This window comes from Phalacrocorax carbo, chromosome 1 (assembly GCF_963921805.1).
Source record: "Phalacrocorax carbo chromosome 1, bPhaCar2.1, whole genome shotgun sequence".
In the NCBI taxonomy this organism is placed as follows: Eukaryota; Metazoa; Chordata; class Aves; order Suliformes; family Phalacrocoracidae; genus Phalacrocorax; species Phalacrocorax carbo.
In genome coordinates, this window is record NC_087513.1 from 199,215,612 (window position 1) to 199,232,488 (window position 16,877).

General features: G+C 40.4%; 1 protein-coding gene across 3 annotated transcripts in view; it reads right to left on the reverse strand.

The window, feature by feature from the left end:
* Positions 1 to 3,263: 3,263 nt before the first annotated feature.
* The window catches only part of ZC3H12C (zinc finger CCCH-type containing 12C), a 41,244-nt gene continuing 27,630 nt past the window's right edge, over positions 3,264 to 16,877 (reverse strand). For all 3 annotated transcript variants that reach the window (XM_064441233.1, XM_064441230.1, XM_064441231.1), the window contains 4 exons: positions 10,944 to 11,083; positions 7,384 to 7,618; positions 6,387 to 6,493; positions 3,264 to 5,720 (listed from right to left, as the gene is read on the reverse strand). In XM_064441233.1, coding sequence (XP_064297303.1) covers positions 4,324 to 5,720; positions 6,387 to 6,493; positions 7,384 to 7,618; positions 10,944 to 11,083 — 1,879 coding nt within the window. In that variant the 3' untranslated portion in view covers positions 3,264 to 4,323. The remainder of the gene's footprint in view (positions 5,721 to 6,386; positions 6,494 to 7,383; positions 7,619 to 10,943; positions 11,084 to 16,877) is intronic.

Genomic DNA, 16,877 nt, shown 5'->3' on the forward strand with positions numbered 1-16,877 from the left:
TCCACCACGGCCTTATAATGCAAGGAATAAATTAGCAAGAGTCACGCTGTAAATCAAAATAAATAATTTCTAAATTATTTTTATTTTAAAAATGGTCTCTTCAATTGCACAGTATTTTAAATTTTCAGTAGCAATCAAAAGTCAGTTGGGTATTTTTCTAAATGCTCCAGAGAGTAGAAAAGCATTGTGTCTCATTTTTCAAGTTTTACACATCAAGAATACCTTGGTCAAACCACCAACTGATAAAACTAATAAATGTTTTGGTAGTCTCTTACTGCAGCAAGACGCTGTGGTATCTCACACCCAAGGCATTTAGTCCTCCAGCGCTCACCTTGCTGGGGCAAACGCCCCCAGCTTTCCGTTCCAAGTGAGGTACTCTGGTTTATACCGATAGCTTTGATATTTTTGGAAAAGTGTTCATCATTAACTATGACTTTCACAGCAGAAGATCAGCAACAGCTCAACAACAGTCCGCATACTCCAAGGCTGCAAAAGTCCCCTTTGAGGGCTTCACCAGACTGGCACGCCTTCTTTTTGGGGTGTCACACGAACACATCGGGCTTTTGGCTCTCCCCAGAGCTATTTTGCAGTGGGAGACCAAGCCACAATTCAGACATACCAAAGAAAATAGGACACCTGAAAAGATATGATCTTACCTCAGACTATTAGCAGGAGTCTTAAACCCACTTGCCAAGTATATGTGAGTGTACGTGTGTGTGTATGTATATGGACACACACACATATTTTTTAAAAAAAGAGAGAGACAACAAAGCAATTAATACTGTCATAGCCTGGACATATTTAGCTCAAAGTCAGGTATTCGTGGGACATATTTAAAAACTCTAAATATTGGCTACACATTTTTGTCAACAAAACAGTTTAGGGCAGATGTCTAATGTAAATGTGCATTCAAAATACTGTGTATCTACTATTACTGATGTAGTTATAATAGCTTGGGATTGTATCTAAAAATATGTAGTTTCTGCTAAGTATCAAAAAAACTACCAAGTACTGAAGACAAGGGGAAGTGTTGCCCTCTTCGCATCGGTAGGACAGGCCTAACTTGAAGGTACTTAGACCTTCACTGCAGTTCTAGCACTCAGCTGGGGCAAAGACAGTATCACTGAACCACCTTCACTGTTTAAGTAGCACAGGATGTTACAGTCAGTTTTTTGCACCAACGCAATTACATGGACAAATGTAGTATTTGACCAGTACCACTGCATTCATGTTTATTACTGGTGTCCTCTCTGAAGACTGTTAAATACATAGACCGATCTCTTCATTGTGGAGGAATTCACGTGCAACTCCTCATTGTCTCTATTATCACAGCAAAACCAAAGGAAATATCAAGGCCAATATTTTGTCCACAGTAAATTTGCTTTACCCAACATAAGAGAGTCTAAGGAGAACTAGCACATCATTGCACAATATTAAAAACCACCAAGTTACTCCTGTTCTAATACTTTTAAAGCATTTTCAGTGCTTGAGTACAAAGCACAAAACCTATTACAAGAATTCTCTAGCGATCAACACACTTTCAGGGATTCAACACTGCATTAAACGTACGTGGAGGCAACCAGTACCAATAACCCAGGTCTGGGCGCTGCAGCACACAGTCTCATGCGTCTCCTCATACCACTTTAACAACGTGGCTAAGCCTGCTGCTACAATACTCTAAGCCAGATTGCTACATGTAGGTAGTAGGAAGCATTCTGATGCTCACGTGATAGGGAAAAAGATGAAACGCCTTTATTACATACACGTTTCTGTTCATGCTTAAAGGAATTCAACTTTTGGCAGAAGTAAATTCCTACATAAAAAATAAATGTAGAAACTCATTAAAAACACAAATATAATAACTGCATTATTAGAACAGCTGCATCTACACTATGGTGTAGTACTTAAGTGTAATTCAATTTTAAAAAATCTTAGTGTACAACTAAGATGAGACCCATTTCCCAGTCCAAACCTCATCGTCAGCACTGCATCAATCTCTACATTAAAACATGCTCTACGGAGGGCGACCAACCAAATCCAGGGAAAAACTGTTGCCGCAGGCGAAGAGGTCCTCTCCCTAAACAGACAACGCAGGACAGATGGCGCAGAGCCCCTCTGGTATCGCCGCAGGGACAGGCGACGGCAGACCCTGGAGCACACCAGCAGTGGAAGCTGAATGAGCACTACGTCCTGAATTGGTTTGCTGAACACGGTTCAGATTATTGGATATGTCTATAAGCACAATGCTCTTTAGAAGCATTTACTGTATACCCAAACCCTACTCACTGCAACACACAGTGTCGCACAAGTAGTGAAAACGTCTTCGTATTCAAAGGTGCTTGGACATCATTTTCAGGCAGCATTTTACCTTTATTTTAGTCAGTTCCCACTACAAAGATTTTAGAAGGAAGAAGATGCCAATAGTTTCTTTTTTCTTCTTAGTATGTGAAATTGAGACAGACACCTAAATACATACCTACCTTTACTTGCCTAAGTCTATTCTATGTCTGAAATCTCTAATTTTTAAATAAGGGATAAAATGTTGCCCAAAAGACTAGTTATAGTTATATGCTTGTGTTTCTACTAAATCTACAAATCAAAATAGTTCTCAGTTAAAAAGATACAATTTGTATCAACAGTAAAAGGTACTTCCTGGTTCTTCAGGGCCTTACTTTAAATACCAGCAAGCGTACCAAAATTATCAGCAGTAACAGTGTAAACTAGTGATTTTTTTTTTAACACTGAACATCGTTACAATGGATGGAAACCTAAAACTGTCGGCAACTGACTATGTCACAGAAGTACATCTGACATCAATTGCAAAATCTATTTCTATTATATATATATATATATATAAAAGAGCTTATGAGGTGCTAGTAAAACCCATGACTTAAAACCAGAAATATCCCTTACTAATACTAAAACAGACTTGGTTTGTCTGTTTCTAAAACTACACAATTTATGGGAAGAATCAGGCCTACTCGATGCAACAGGCCAAAAACTAACTCCAGGAACACACACAGTATCTTCTCTCCCCGCAACCCTCCCCTCCCCAACCGAAACAGAAAGGGGAAAAAAAAAAAAAGTTTAAGTTATTATTTTGAGCTACAATATCATTACCATAGTGCAGTTAATAAATGTTGCATATCATCAACACACAAAACCTTTTCAGGCCAGCCTTGATAAATACTAAGAAAAATCAAACAGTATCTTAAATACAAAACTTGCATTGAGATAATTAAATTCATTTAAAAACAGGTAAATATTTTATGAAAAGCATATTTTATCCAGTACACTTGTGCAGCAATACAAAGAAAAAATCACATAAAACAACTAAATGGGACCCTATGATTTCAGGCCCCCTTCTACTGACCAGAAGTACACAGAGCTAGGTAACAACACACAGGAACTGAAATAGGGTGGCCAGGTTTGGGGAGGTTCTGAGCGTTTGCAGCTTCTGTTAGGTTCAAATGGGGCTGCAAACTCTCAGCACCTTTGAAAATCAAGCAGTAAGGCTTTTACCTTATCCATAAATTAGTTTAAAAAAAAAAAAAAAGAATATTTTACCCTCCTCTGATTGCATCTGATTTTACTAATTGGCTGCATCAAGAAAACATGTAACTATTTAAACAAAACAAAGCAAGCAATGAAAAGTGCCATACTATAAATTACCAATATATTGTTACCCATTTCACCGTTAAGTGGTAACTTAATTATTTGTTTAAAAAAACTGAAGTCAGTGCTGTAGTAAATCTTTGTTTCCTATAAATAGATGATTATAGCACAAAAAAAGCTCACAAAACCAAACATACATACATACATACATACTTAGGGTGTTGTAAAAAGTTCAAAAACTTGGCTTGAAAATTGCCTGCCAGAAGTAGCAAAATCCTCTTTCTGCAGGTTGTTTTAATACCACGCAGCCCAAGGACAATTATCCAGCAAGTTGAAAAACAAAAATCCCAACAACACGTAACAAGGATAGAAAGTGCTGCATATAAACCCCTGATGCACCTAAGGTTATATCCAGAGACCACAGAATTTTTTTTTTATACATACATATATATATATTAACTTAAACTGGAACATTCTCCAGCTGTGAAAATAGCCATTTGAAAATTTTCAAACTAGAACACAAAACATATCTGGTACTTCTGATGCATGGGGCTATACATACAGACTCCATGATACAGTATTTCACATAAATGGATTACTATATAACCTCCTTGCTGAGAAGGAGATCCCAAATGCTATTGTAGCAAACCTCCCTCAGCATTAGAGCTGAGTTGAAAACTACTAGACACCACAAAGATGCATCACCTCTCAATAACCTAGCTGAGATTTTTCCACTAAGATGGCTGCAGCAAGCTGCTGAGCGTCCGTCACATGAGGGTTCTTCTTCATAACGATCCTCACAAGATCAGGGGGGAAGATGTTACAGAGGTTAATGTACACCTTCTCCCTGGTGTCTTGGTGCCTTGGAGGGTCTTGAGGGATTCCACAGTAAGGTACGCGCCAGGTCTGGTCCTGCTGTTCAGGTAAGCTTTGGAAGGCAAACTGCTCATAACACGGCTGTGTGGGGTTACTTGGCAAGGAGTAGGTCTGGCGGTAGCCATATGCATCCATCCCGTAACTCTGCCTATCCCAACTTCCAAGCCCATCTTGGCCAGAATAAGGCTTTCTGTGTCTTAAAGGAGAATTGTCATACAAATGCGAGTCTGAAATGCTGTCTATTCTTGTGGACACGAGGGCTCTCCCCAGATGCATGGTCTTTGAATGTGATGAACTCTGAGATGTAGAGTAATCGTTCGGACAACTAGAACGAGCACCGACTGTTGGATGCTGTAGATGCACAGCCATGTATGGAATTGGAGGTTTGTGGTGATGCTTTGGTTCTTCGTGACTATAGCTTTGCATTCGTGTAAGAGGCTCGTGGTAGCTCTGTAGGAAGGGCTGAGTGTTAAGGCGGCCATGGGGGTGCATATGTTGGCACTTCAAGCTCTCCTCTAGCTGAGGGTCAGGTGAACTCATGTAAGAGCGATCGCTGTAACCCACATAGGAATCACTACTGCCACAGCTAACGCTCCCTTCGCTGCTGCAGTCAGAAGCTACAGAGCTAATCCTATAATCTGTGTCCAAGGAGAAGCGCCTTTCAGGACTACGTGGACCAGATATACTAAGATTTGAATATGCACTCAGCATAGAGTAATACCCTACATCCACAGGAGACTCACATTTTGGATACTGGTCATAAGGCATTGGTGTTCCGTGATTTTTGGTTGCCATCATCACTGTAGGGTACTGTCCCTGTGGTCTTTGATCCTGAGGTGGGAAGTGAACTCCAGATGGAAGGCCGTTAGTTAAAGGTGCAGTACTTTGGGGTTTTGCAGCAGAGGAACTTGGTATACTAACTAAAGAAGGTACAGACCTGGTTTCCAATTTGTTTTTGGTGGGAAGCTTTTCCTCCAAGTCTTGATAGACTTGAGTCCTTATACTAGGATCCGATTGCCTCTTTGGAGCAGCACGCTTCAGCTCAGAAGTGCCATCACTTTTAGTGGTACAGGGAACACTATTGCTTTTTACCAGTCCTCCTTCACTTGTAGTTTTGGCAGCTGTGCTTCTAGACATGGCACGAAGTTCATCAGCTACAGATCGCTGAGGCTGATTTCCTCTTTCTGGATGATAGTATTTGCACTTGTGTCCATAGGTACATTTCTTCCCTATTAATACAAACATAATCGGATAAAAAAAACTCCAACCAAAATCTGTTAATCATCAAACAACAAATGCCCCGCATTTAGATTTTACTTATGATTTGAAATATCTTGCAAATGGTTTTCTGTGACACAGGGTGAGACCTAAGATCTCCTCTCTTGTATTGTGGGATAAAAAAAGGCAGTGGTAGTGTGCTGCAGCTAGCGCTCTAGGAATGCAGACCAACATTACCACCCACATTTTGAGCAGTGTCATGTGCAGCTCATTCTCAGCTCAGTCAAGATGGTGGTGTGGCTGTAGGGATGCTCAGTAGCTAAACTTAGCTTAATCAATTTTCTGGAAGAAAACTTCGATGTCTTATGAAGGAATGACATTAGAAAAGAGCTTTCTGGAGCCTGCAGAATTTAGTTGCTGTTTTGGATCTATTCCTGTGAATGATTAATAAAGTTGCTCCTTTATTTCAACTAGTAGATAGAAATGTTCTCTAACTAGCATATGAAAAACATCCCTTCAGTTTCTGCCATCAGCTCAGCATTTCAACCATTCTCAGGCTAAGACAACAATGTAAAAACCTCTGTTAAAAAGCTTTTATTTTTGGCAGTGTTAAAATAAAGCAGGAGCTTGGTTCCCAGCCCCAGCAGTAAGAAAAACGATGAGTTAAATCAAATTACCATATGGACACGGTTGCTTCTTATGTTCTGGCACAATAGGCTTCTTCCTAAGAAAATTGTCCAGACTTGGACCATGACGGCCAAGAGGATCATCAGGAGGCATAAATCTATGAAGAAAAAAAAAAAGTATTATGGAAGCAAACAAGCCTCTTTATATTCCTCATGCAATAACAGGAACCTCATGACTGTGTCCTACACCATAACCTGCCACGCTGACATTTTTAACCCTGGGTACTTTGAGAGCTATTTTGAAACGCCACCTTTTTGCCTGAGAGATAACTCATAGATAACTCATAGAAATAGACTCTGTGGACACCCCTAGTCTGCTTCAGACACCTTCAGTCTAGATCAGCTGACCGGTCTGCAGCAGAGCAGGGCTGCACACAACCCATTCCTAAACCAAAGTAAGGACAGCAGTACAGACAGCGGTTTCTTAAAACGCCACAACTTTGCAAAACTGTGCTCATTGTCTAGGACTCTCGCATCAGTATTTAGGCACCCAAATACAAGTGTCTGTTTAGCAGAGTACTGAACGCCTTCCGCTACAGGAAGCCATAAGAAGCCACCAGTAGTGACTGCAGTTGATCTGCATGCTGGGGTATGAAGATACCATAGATGGATCTAAGCAGACAGTTGAACTAGAGACCTCCTGAGGTTCATTCCAACATGGGTTTTTCTATGACTCTAGGATTTAGGAGTCTAACACAGGCACTTGAAAATGGAATTGGAATATTATACCACAGCACACACTGAATACAGCATATACATTGGCATACATCAAAAGGGGGAAACACAGCATAAAAAGATATAAAGATATTGTTATAAAAAAGCTCTAGGAAAAAACAGAGTCTGAGTACTTTTAATTAGAAAACGAAATCTATGATCAGCTCCTACATGTACCTAATGATTTGGGTGTAAGACAAGAAATTCATACAAGTCTTCAAATTGGCCGTTCCTCAAATATTTTAGTGGCATGTATAAAGACAGAATGACTTACTTGTCATTAACAAATGAATACATCAGCAGGCGTTCGTCTATGAACTTCTTCCATTCAGGCTTTTCATTAGCTAGATCCCTGTAGTTATCATTAGAAACAATGATGCCATCTGACTCAAAGGCCAGCTTCACTATAAATCGGTCATCGTAGCATACCACCCTTCTGCCTTGCACTCGTCGGGATGGTGTGAACACAAGAATCTTCTCCTTTTCTAATTTACGCAAGATTTCTTGATCTACGAGGAATAAGAATCAAAAGTTTAAAAAGAAAAAGAAACGAACAAAAAAAAAAGATGTTTGTTTAATCTCCAAAGACATTAGATTTGAGGAAGAAAATCCAAGCATTTCAGACTAACCATGTCTTAAATAGTTATAGTCCAGCAGAAGGTGTCTATGATATTTGAAGTTACAGTCAGCAGTCAACTAGCAATACTTTCAAAAAAATCCCAAAACAAATTGAAACCTCCTGGCCCACACAATTTCTCTAAGACCAACACAAGGGACCTTGTTCATATTGCTGTGGTTAAAAGAAACACTGCTTATCAAAATGCATGTGAAAAACTGCTCCGGTTGAGGTGTGTGTTGGGGGGAATCTTAAATCTTACTGAATGTTTTGGTGAGTAGGAGGGCTACACTCAAGCACAGCCAAGGGTTTCCCATAACTGAGCTCCTTGGTAAAGACAGACCCTTTGTGGCACCCAGCAAGAAAGAGATTTTGAAATAATTCCAGTAGCTCACACTAATGGGATTGCCTCATAAAAATTTCTGCCCATCAAAAGAAGGGGTTACTACTAGTACCCACAAGGGCTAGAAAACCCACATTCTGTATAAGCAAGCACTCAGGCTCTTCACAAATGTTAACAGTATCCCCTAAAAAGACACTGAATGTCATCTTGTAACCAAAAGCAAATGTGGGGGTCTTTTTTGTTTGTTTTATTTTACCTTCAGTAAAAGTTCAGAACATATCTTTCCCTAAAGGGTTTACAGTTTTATATACAAAGTCTTAGTAAATCCAAACAGATTTCTCTTTAACCCTTCTAAATAAGCGTGTTTAAGATTCACCTAATTCCTTCTTGTCCTACACAGTCCACGAATCACCTATCCAAAAGCATTTTCTCTTTCTCTGTGTGGGACCTGGAGATCCCGAGTTGCTTTGGAAGGTGGCCTAAGGAGGTTGGTCTGAACTAAGATAGGAGCGCCAGTGCACCTAACACTGAAGCACACATCCCTTGTGTCAATTCTTCTAGTTAATGCTCTCCCTAGAGCAGACAAGGTATGAAAGAAAAATAAACAAAAAGCTAGGCAACACCTAAAATGGCAGAAGATGCTTGTGCAGTGAATATGAGTCATGGCTCTTAATAATGCTTTAGATCTCAAATAACTCAACTTTTGTAGTAAAAGAAACTTGACAGGGAACATGTTCCATCTAGCAAAAAAAAGACTCCATTGGGAAAAAATACAGCATTAATATTACATATAAGCAATATATTTGATACAAGCATTTATCTGCTTAGTAGAAAAAACAAGGTTCTACATGAAATCCAAGCTTTTTGTGTTCATCCCCCCCTTCACCATGTGGTAAACAATGAATAAGAGTGTGGCAGAAGGTGATTTTTCTCCTCACTAAGAAAGAATAAAAAAAGTTTGCCACGTGACGATTGGCAGGTAACAGTAAGAAAGATGCAGCTGTTGTTTAATCCAAGAAGCTTCTCAGAAATACTGACAGTCTAGAACCATCCTCATGTTAGTTGTCTAAGACTTTTTCAAAATTCCAGGTGGCTGCATATTTCAGGTGCATGTCTCTGGAAACGGAGTGACAGCACAATGTATTCCACAAGACTGGTAACAAACAGGCTCCCTGCGTCCTGATAAGAAAACTGAAGAACTTCTGTTTTACAGAAGATACAGTAACTTTATTTGATCTTCCTCCCATTTGGAGGGTCCATGATGACACATGGCAAACTGCTCTGCTCTGGTGAGACCCCACCTGGAGTACTGTATCCAGCTCTGGAGCCCTCAGCACAAGGACATGCAACTGTGGAGCGGGTCCAGAGGAGGGCCACAAAAATGATCTGAGGGATGGAACACCTCTCCCCATGAAGAAAGGCTGAGAGAGTTGGGGTTGTTCAGCCTGGAGAAGTTTCCAGGGAGACCTTACTGCGGCCTTCCAATACTTAAAAGGGGACTATAGGAAAGATGGGGGCAACCTCTTTATCAAGGCCTGTTGTGACAGGACAAGGGGTAATGGTTTTAAACTAAAGGAGGGTAGACTTAGACTGGATATAAGGAAGAAGTTTTTTACTGTGAGGCTGGTGAAACACTGGCACAGGCTGCCCAGAGAGGTGGTAGATGCCCCATCCCTGGAAACATTCAAGGTCAGGTTGGACAGGGCTTTGGGCAACCTGATCTAGTTGAAGATGTCCCTGCTCACTGCAGGGGGGTTGGACTAGGTGACCTCTAAAGGTCCCTTCCAACCCAAACCAGTCTATGATTCTATGATTTTTTCATTGCTAGACAACTGGTCCATTCTAAGCCTTGCTACTTTCTTTAAACTCCTTATGGGGCTTCTAGCCATATCCACAGCACTAGAAGATGTCACAATTTATTTCTAAACTGCCAAATCTTTATTACCTAGCCAATGCTCTTCTCATACCTCAAACACTAGCATAGTGAAAACGAAAGGCTTCAAGAGAAAGGCTCCACGCTGCCCATGATGAGAGGAGAACAGCAGCTTTCCAAGAATTTTCTTGCATTAACATGATATATTCTAGTAGCAAACAAGCAAATTAAATGAAGTGTATAAAAATCTTTCCAGATATTTGGGAATGCACATGATAATCAGAACATGCTTCCATATTCTTTTCAAGAGCCTCCCTCCCTTTAAAGATATCCATGTTTAAAAAAACCCAATAAACCCCACCCAAACCCCCAATCCCCCTTCCCTCCTAAATTCTAGGTTTTCATTTTAACCCCAAATTCTCCTCTGCTTCAACTTCAGGGCAGAGGGAGGACGACTCTCTAGCCTTCACACAGAATCAATTAGTTTGATCAATAAATGCCTCCACCAATTATTTTTTTCTAGATAAACAGGTTCAAAAATTAATATTTTCAAACGCTATCTCACTTGTTAATAGTAATGATGAAAAGGAGAACCATTCCCTTTCTGTCAGGATAATTCCTGTAACCCCAAACACAGGCAGTGACTCACCGCAGATGACTGGCAGACAGGCCAGCCTGGCAGAATCTGCTCACCACAAGGAAGATCACCTAGTGAATCACTAACTTCAAACCTCTTCGCTGCCAATGCTACATGGGTGTAACAGATTTAAAAAAATGGCAGTTACATTCTTCAAGAAATAAGTAGCAACGTTAACGGAAAATTCAGAGAGGGAGAACTTGGAGAGGGCATTATTTTGTCTTTTTCCTTCCTAAAGACTGATGTGAAGTTAATACACTATTTTCTATTACAGTCTTTAATTTCTAAAGATTTGTTCATTTGAGCAGTAGCATTCATGCTGTGCAAAGCATCCAACAAACCAGCAAAGATGAAACAGAGCCTACCTGTGATGAGAGCATCTGGTCTCGACTGTTCTTTTCTCCACGCTGGCACAAACACTGTGACATCCTTGTGGCCTCTTTCCAAAAACCAGTCTACTGCCAATTTGATTCCTCGACAAGAAAATACTTCTTTGTTCCCATGGCTGAAAAACACATTAAAATTCCTTATTATATGACTTCGCTTTTCTATGACTGTAAACAGAGCACAGCGAAACACATATCTCAAAGCCACACTCTTTACTTGTGCCGTGGTGTCTAGAGGCAGCGGGGAGTCAGTCTGAGCCTTGCCCAAACATTGCCATCACTTGCAAAATAGTGTGGGAGAGGGATACTAAATCTGCCAAACATTTTTAGCACCTGTACACAGATTTGACAAGCAAAGAAAAATATAAGTAGAGAGTGTTAAAAATTCTCATAGCCCAAAAAGAAGTATGGGGTATAACAGGCACCACAGAGACTTGGTGAAAGAAAGCAGGAGGCCTGGAAATACCAACATGAAAAAGTGTAACATGTTTAGGAAATGCCAGCAGATGAGTACGGAGCACCAGTGTGCATGGTGGCAGGGGAGGAGACGGCAGATCCCCACTGCAGGAGCTGTGTGATGTTGCATCTGAACTCCAAGCCCAAGGGGGTGGCAGGCACTCTGCGGGACAAGTTAGGCAAACTGGAGAGACTGTTCAAAATCAACATGACAAAGCTAAGAATTTGCTTAGTACTGCACTTCAGAACGAGAAATTAATTTTGTATTAAAAAAGCCACAGAGAGACAGTTCAGCAGAAACCAATCAGACACAAGCAAAACAAAAGATGTGCATCTGTTGTGTAATAACTGTGTGAGGTAAGGCATGAGACACAATTATGTAATTTTCTAAAGGCAGATGACTCCTCAGCCAACTTCTACATCCAGTTTTGGGCATGACATATTACAAAAGATATAGAGGAACTGGAAAGAATCCAAAAGAAAGTGAAAAAAGATCTATGGCAAAAGGCTGAAGGAAGTGCATTTAGTTTATCTGGAGAAAAAAGGCAGCCTGTAGAGGAACAAAACAATCTTTGATACATAGGAGGTAATTAAACTAGAAGTTAGCAATCAACTACTGGGTGTCCATGGAAAAATTCTGGTACCAGAGGGCTGCAGGGGGGCCTCTGTGAGAAGTCAGGGGCTGCCCCGTGCCAGGCACACCTGGCTCCAGCCAGCTCCACAGCAGAGGAGAGGGGAATGAGGGAACACCAAGGCCTGAGGAGGAGGTGCTCCGTGGGGAGCAGATACACCCCCAGAGGCACTGCAGCCTGTGGTGAACAGGAGAAAAAGCATGAGAAAAAGGAGCAGCAGAGAGAAACCGCCATGTCCTGACCCCAACCCCCAGCACCATTCACTGCCTCTCTGCAGCCACCTGTGGCCACGACAAGGGGGAAAGAGAGGTGTCTGGAGTGAAAAGGAGAGGATAGACTTTTTCCCCCCTAAGTATTTTAATGTTTGTCTCTTGTTTCTCATTGTCTGAATCAGTAATTAAATATTTCTGTTAACCTTCCAACTTAAATAGTCTATTCTGTTCCCCAAGTTGAGTCTGTTTGACATGCAACAGTACTTGGTAAGTGATTTCCCTGTCATTATTTTGACCCGTGAGTTTTCTTGCTCTTGTTCCTCCCGTTTTCTCCCGTTTTGCTGGTGGCAGGAACAAGCACCCAACTGGGTGGGTACCAAGCCACAGCCAACCCACCATAGTCTCACTCTCATAGGGATCCTAAAAGTTCCTCCTACTTGCATGTTTTGAGGTAAATAAAACCACCAGAAAGTTATTTTAAAACTGTTTGGGTTTTTTTTTTGGTTTTTTGTGTGTGTGGTTTTTTTTTTTTCAGGTAGGGCCGTTTAAAAGTACCTACTGTTTCCAGCTTTTTAAAATAGCACTGCTATATATTCCTTGGTATTTTGAGGGAGCTTGAGTAACTGTGCAATGGATGAAGTGACACAGTAAAAGTGAGAAAAATTTCAAAACAATATTCAGATTACAGAAGCCTGCGAAGGAGGTGGCGTACACATTCACCTGTATCACAAGAGAGAATGAGTCATGGCTAACACCTCTCAAAAAGCATTGTCCCTAGCAGAGGCTGTGTTGAAGTTCACAGGCCCAAACAGAAGAAAAACACAGAAAGAAAGAAAGGAAAAACAAAAGGGGTGGGGTGGGGGGTGGGGGAGGGGGGAGGAAGAGCCCAGTACCATTATCTGGATTTAAGCAAGCAACTGCACAACTCTCTTTTCTAACGATGCTGGACACAGGACCTGGAAACCTAATCATATACTAAGACACTGCAATTGTTGCTGGCTATAATAATCAAAGTTTGTAGACTTTAGCTGGCACTGGGTACTCCAAAGATAGTTTAAGTCCATCTTCAGATGCCTATAGGGCTATACTAGGAACACTGGCAGGAGCAAGGCATCTACGTATCTCAACATCCTGTTTAGCTATAGGTATAGTCCTCTGTGATAATACATTTCCTGTTTTGTACAGTAATATCATGTAATACATTATTACATTGTAATAACACTGTAATAACAAAACATATCAGTATTTTTTCTAGACATTATTTTATACTACATAATTATCCTTCTGCTTGTTTAGCTGAAAGAGTAGTATTTTTGTGTATTTCACAACTTCCCCAGAATGGGAAACCAAACCACGCACAGATATGTCACATATTTTAAATGCACATACACACATGCATAGAAAAAATGGCCAACAGTATTTCCAGCCATGGCAACTCTAATTACATCTCCCTGCAACAACACAAAATCAGGATGCTCAGGTGCATTTGGTACTCAGTGCACAGCCATAAGGCCTCCTTTGCAAAGCCTGAGATACAAGAAGTTACTGTTCATGCTATCAGCAGGTCATGTGCAACCACAAGCATATTGCAATCCATTTTGAAATTGTTGTCAGGAAGGGCTTGTTCCAGCTGCTAAATTCCAGTTAAATCACTGTTCTGTTATTACCCTAAACTATCTCCATGGTTTCAAATGGATAAAACTAGTTTTTACTCCTGACAGTGAACAAGCATTTTGTTAGACTGCGTTTTAGTTACAGTATGTTTCTCCCCCTAAGTCTGAGAAATAATTTCTGGAATGAAATCAGGGCTTCTCTGAAAGAAATGGGTGTTCTTGCCTATTGCTTTCTATCGGGTTGGATATCAAGCCACACTTTTAAAGGCGGGAGGACGAACAGGCAGCTCAGCTCCTTAGTTTTCTCTTGCCTAATACAGACCATTAAAATTCTTTCATGCAGAACATAAATTTTAAATATACTTGAACTCTAAGAAACAGAAATGGGAAATGTATTACAATGCATACTAGCTTTTCTGCATTGCTGAGCAAGTGGATTTATAGCTCATATAAATCTTCACATTTTTTTCCGCTCATTTTCAGACACATGCGTAAGCTGGTATCTGAGCGGATACAAATTCCAAGAAATTTAAATGATAAGTGAGAAAGTCTGTGAAAAAGATGTGCAATTAAAATTTGTTCTTTTATTCTGTTTTGTTGTCATGCAGATTCGATGCTCTCCTTTTTGTGATCTTTGTGCTTCATCAGCTTTTTGATACATCATATGGTGAAAAGACTGAAATCATGCTTCTTCCTCTGACTTTTTTCCTTCTGATTAGTGGTAAAAAAAGAGAAGTGTTTGTACTACTTTGTCAAGAACCTTTCTTTTAAGAATCTCTTCCCAATTATTACAAGTATGTGAAAGCTCAGAGCAGTCAGGATGACAGCTGTAGCCCTGGGTAAGACATTGGTGTATTTTGCTTTGGTTCTGCTTGCCAACTGTATTTAATCTACTATTCTGAGTTTAAGGAAGATGAAGTATATTCCTTAAGATGTATCTATTTCTCTTTCATACCATGCATAAAATTCTTTTTATCACCACTTTTATATTTAGCCTGTTGATAGCAATTGCTTTATTTTAAAAAGAAAAAAAAAAAACAAAACAAAAGCAATATAACACTTCCTGAGCAAAAAAAAAATCAATCAAGCATTTTCTAGGATAGCAGAGTTAGTAGAAAGTGGTAAAATATGATGAGAACATTTTCATTTTCTCCATTACCTTCCTAGCCCCCAGACAAGGTTTTCAAGTGCCTAAGTCTTGAGAAGAGTGCATTATAACCCTGAAACACCAACTACTTATAGTAGCTGCAAGACCTGGGGCATGTCCTACCCCAATATTCAAACCAACATGGAGCTCTCAGATTTTGAAAGCTACAAAAAACATACACACTGGTGACAAGAGGCATTAGAGCTGAGGTCTACAGTATTGTCTGTTGTAATACATAAACAGGTTTTCATACAACTGAAATCTGACACATCAAGGTATTCCCCTTGTAGAAGCATACTGATGAAAAGCAGGAACAAGTAAACTAAAACACAGATCAATCTAGTAAATTTAGAGTTGCCAAACTATTTTCTTCCATCATGTTATAGGAGGAAAACAGTGTTCAGTCCATAACATAGAGACAGAAGAATTTCCACCCTGTATCAGATTAGTGCTCATTAGCCTGGCAGCCTGGTTTTGTCACTAGCCTCATCCCTTGCTTAATTTTTTTTTAAAGCTCCACTAATTTCTTAATCACAGTATTAATCTGTCCTAAAGCACTTCTCATTAACCTAGGCCTTGTATCAGTCCTGCATTTGCTCCTTATACATACATTCTGGTGCTGACACAAAATGGATTAAACAGTTCCCAAATCTTGGGTTTTCCGCGCCCCCCCCCCCCCCCATTAGCCCATGACAAATTTCTCCAATGCTTTGAGGTCTCTGAAGGAAAAAAAAAAAGCCTTGGAAGCTGTACCATCTTTCATCTGTAGGGCTTCCAACACTGGGGCACTCTACCGAGTATGGCAACTGCGGTCACTAGCCAGACGCGCATGCGGGTCTCTGACTGATTAAGAGTCACGCAGTCAGCTGTCAGAGGTCAAAACAAGCAAAGAGAAGTTATACTCAAAGCTGCCAGTGACAAGCTCCTATCCACATGATCATTACTTGTTGGAAAAATAATTTTATCTATTCCTTGTAGCCTGACTTCTTAAAATAACTGGAGAAACAAGTCAGGCTACAAGGAAAATGCTGCATTAGACAGCCAGCATCACTGAAAGATGAATATCTGAATCAAGGTACCATCATGTCTGCCAAGCTCAGCAGTACACACTCTGAGAAGAGGCTAATGAAGCTAAATTGTTAGTTAGATTGTTATAATACATATGCAATTAAATTGCCAGATGAGAACTACATCTGGCAGAGATGAGACAAATCAAACCATCCTTCGGTTGACACTGCAGGGAGTAATTTGCAGTTGTGGAAAAACTTCTATGTAGACAGAGTATCAGCAAACCTTTCACTACGGCCAAATGACCTGCCTCACGGTTAACACAAGGAGACAGGACTCAATTGCCTAAACAGAGATGTCTAATGCTGGTTTTGGCATCTTTGGGTATCTCACACTTCCTCCAGCTGAATGCCACTCCTGAAGGCATTGGGGTTCGTGTTGCATCTGTCAGGCCTTGGTACATGTTTCTGATGCCACCAAGCACATAGAACATTCATAGCTGGAGAGATGGCCGGGCATGAAAGCTCTAAGAAAACTGTAAAATACTTGTCTTAAGTGGAAGTGCATTTAACCAAAATACAGAACCCCCAAATCAGCATCTTCCCCTCACAAATAAAAATGAAGTACGCAATGGTTATCTCACGTTGTATTTTTCCCTTGTGCGATGAAGTAGGACCAAGCATCATTTAAATACACGGGCCAGGTTTTCCAAAAGGGGAAACTGAAGTCCATCACCTTCATGGCCTGGGAATCCTAAGGTTTGAAGTTTTCAGAAGCATCTAATTGCTCAAAATAAGATTAATTTATTTCAACCTGCAAACCCAGATAGCAAGTGATCAAAATAC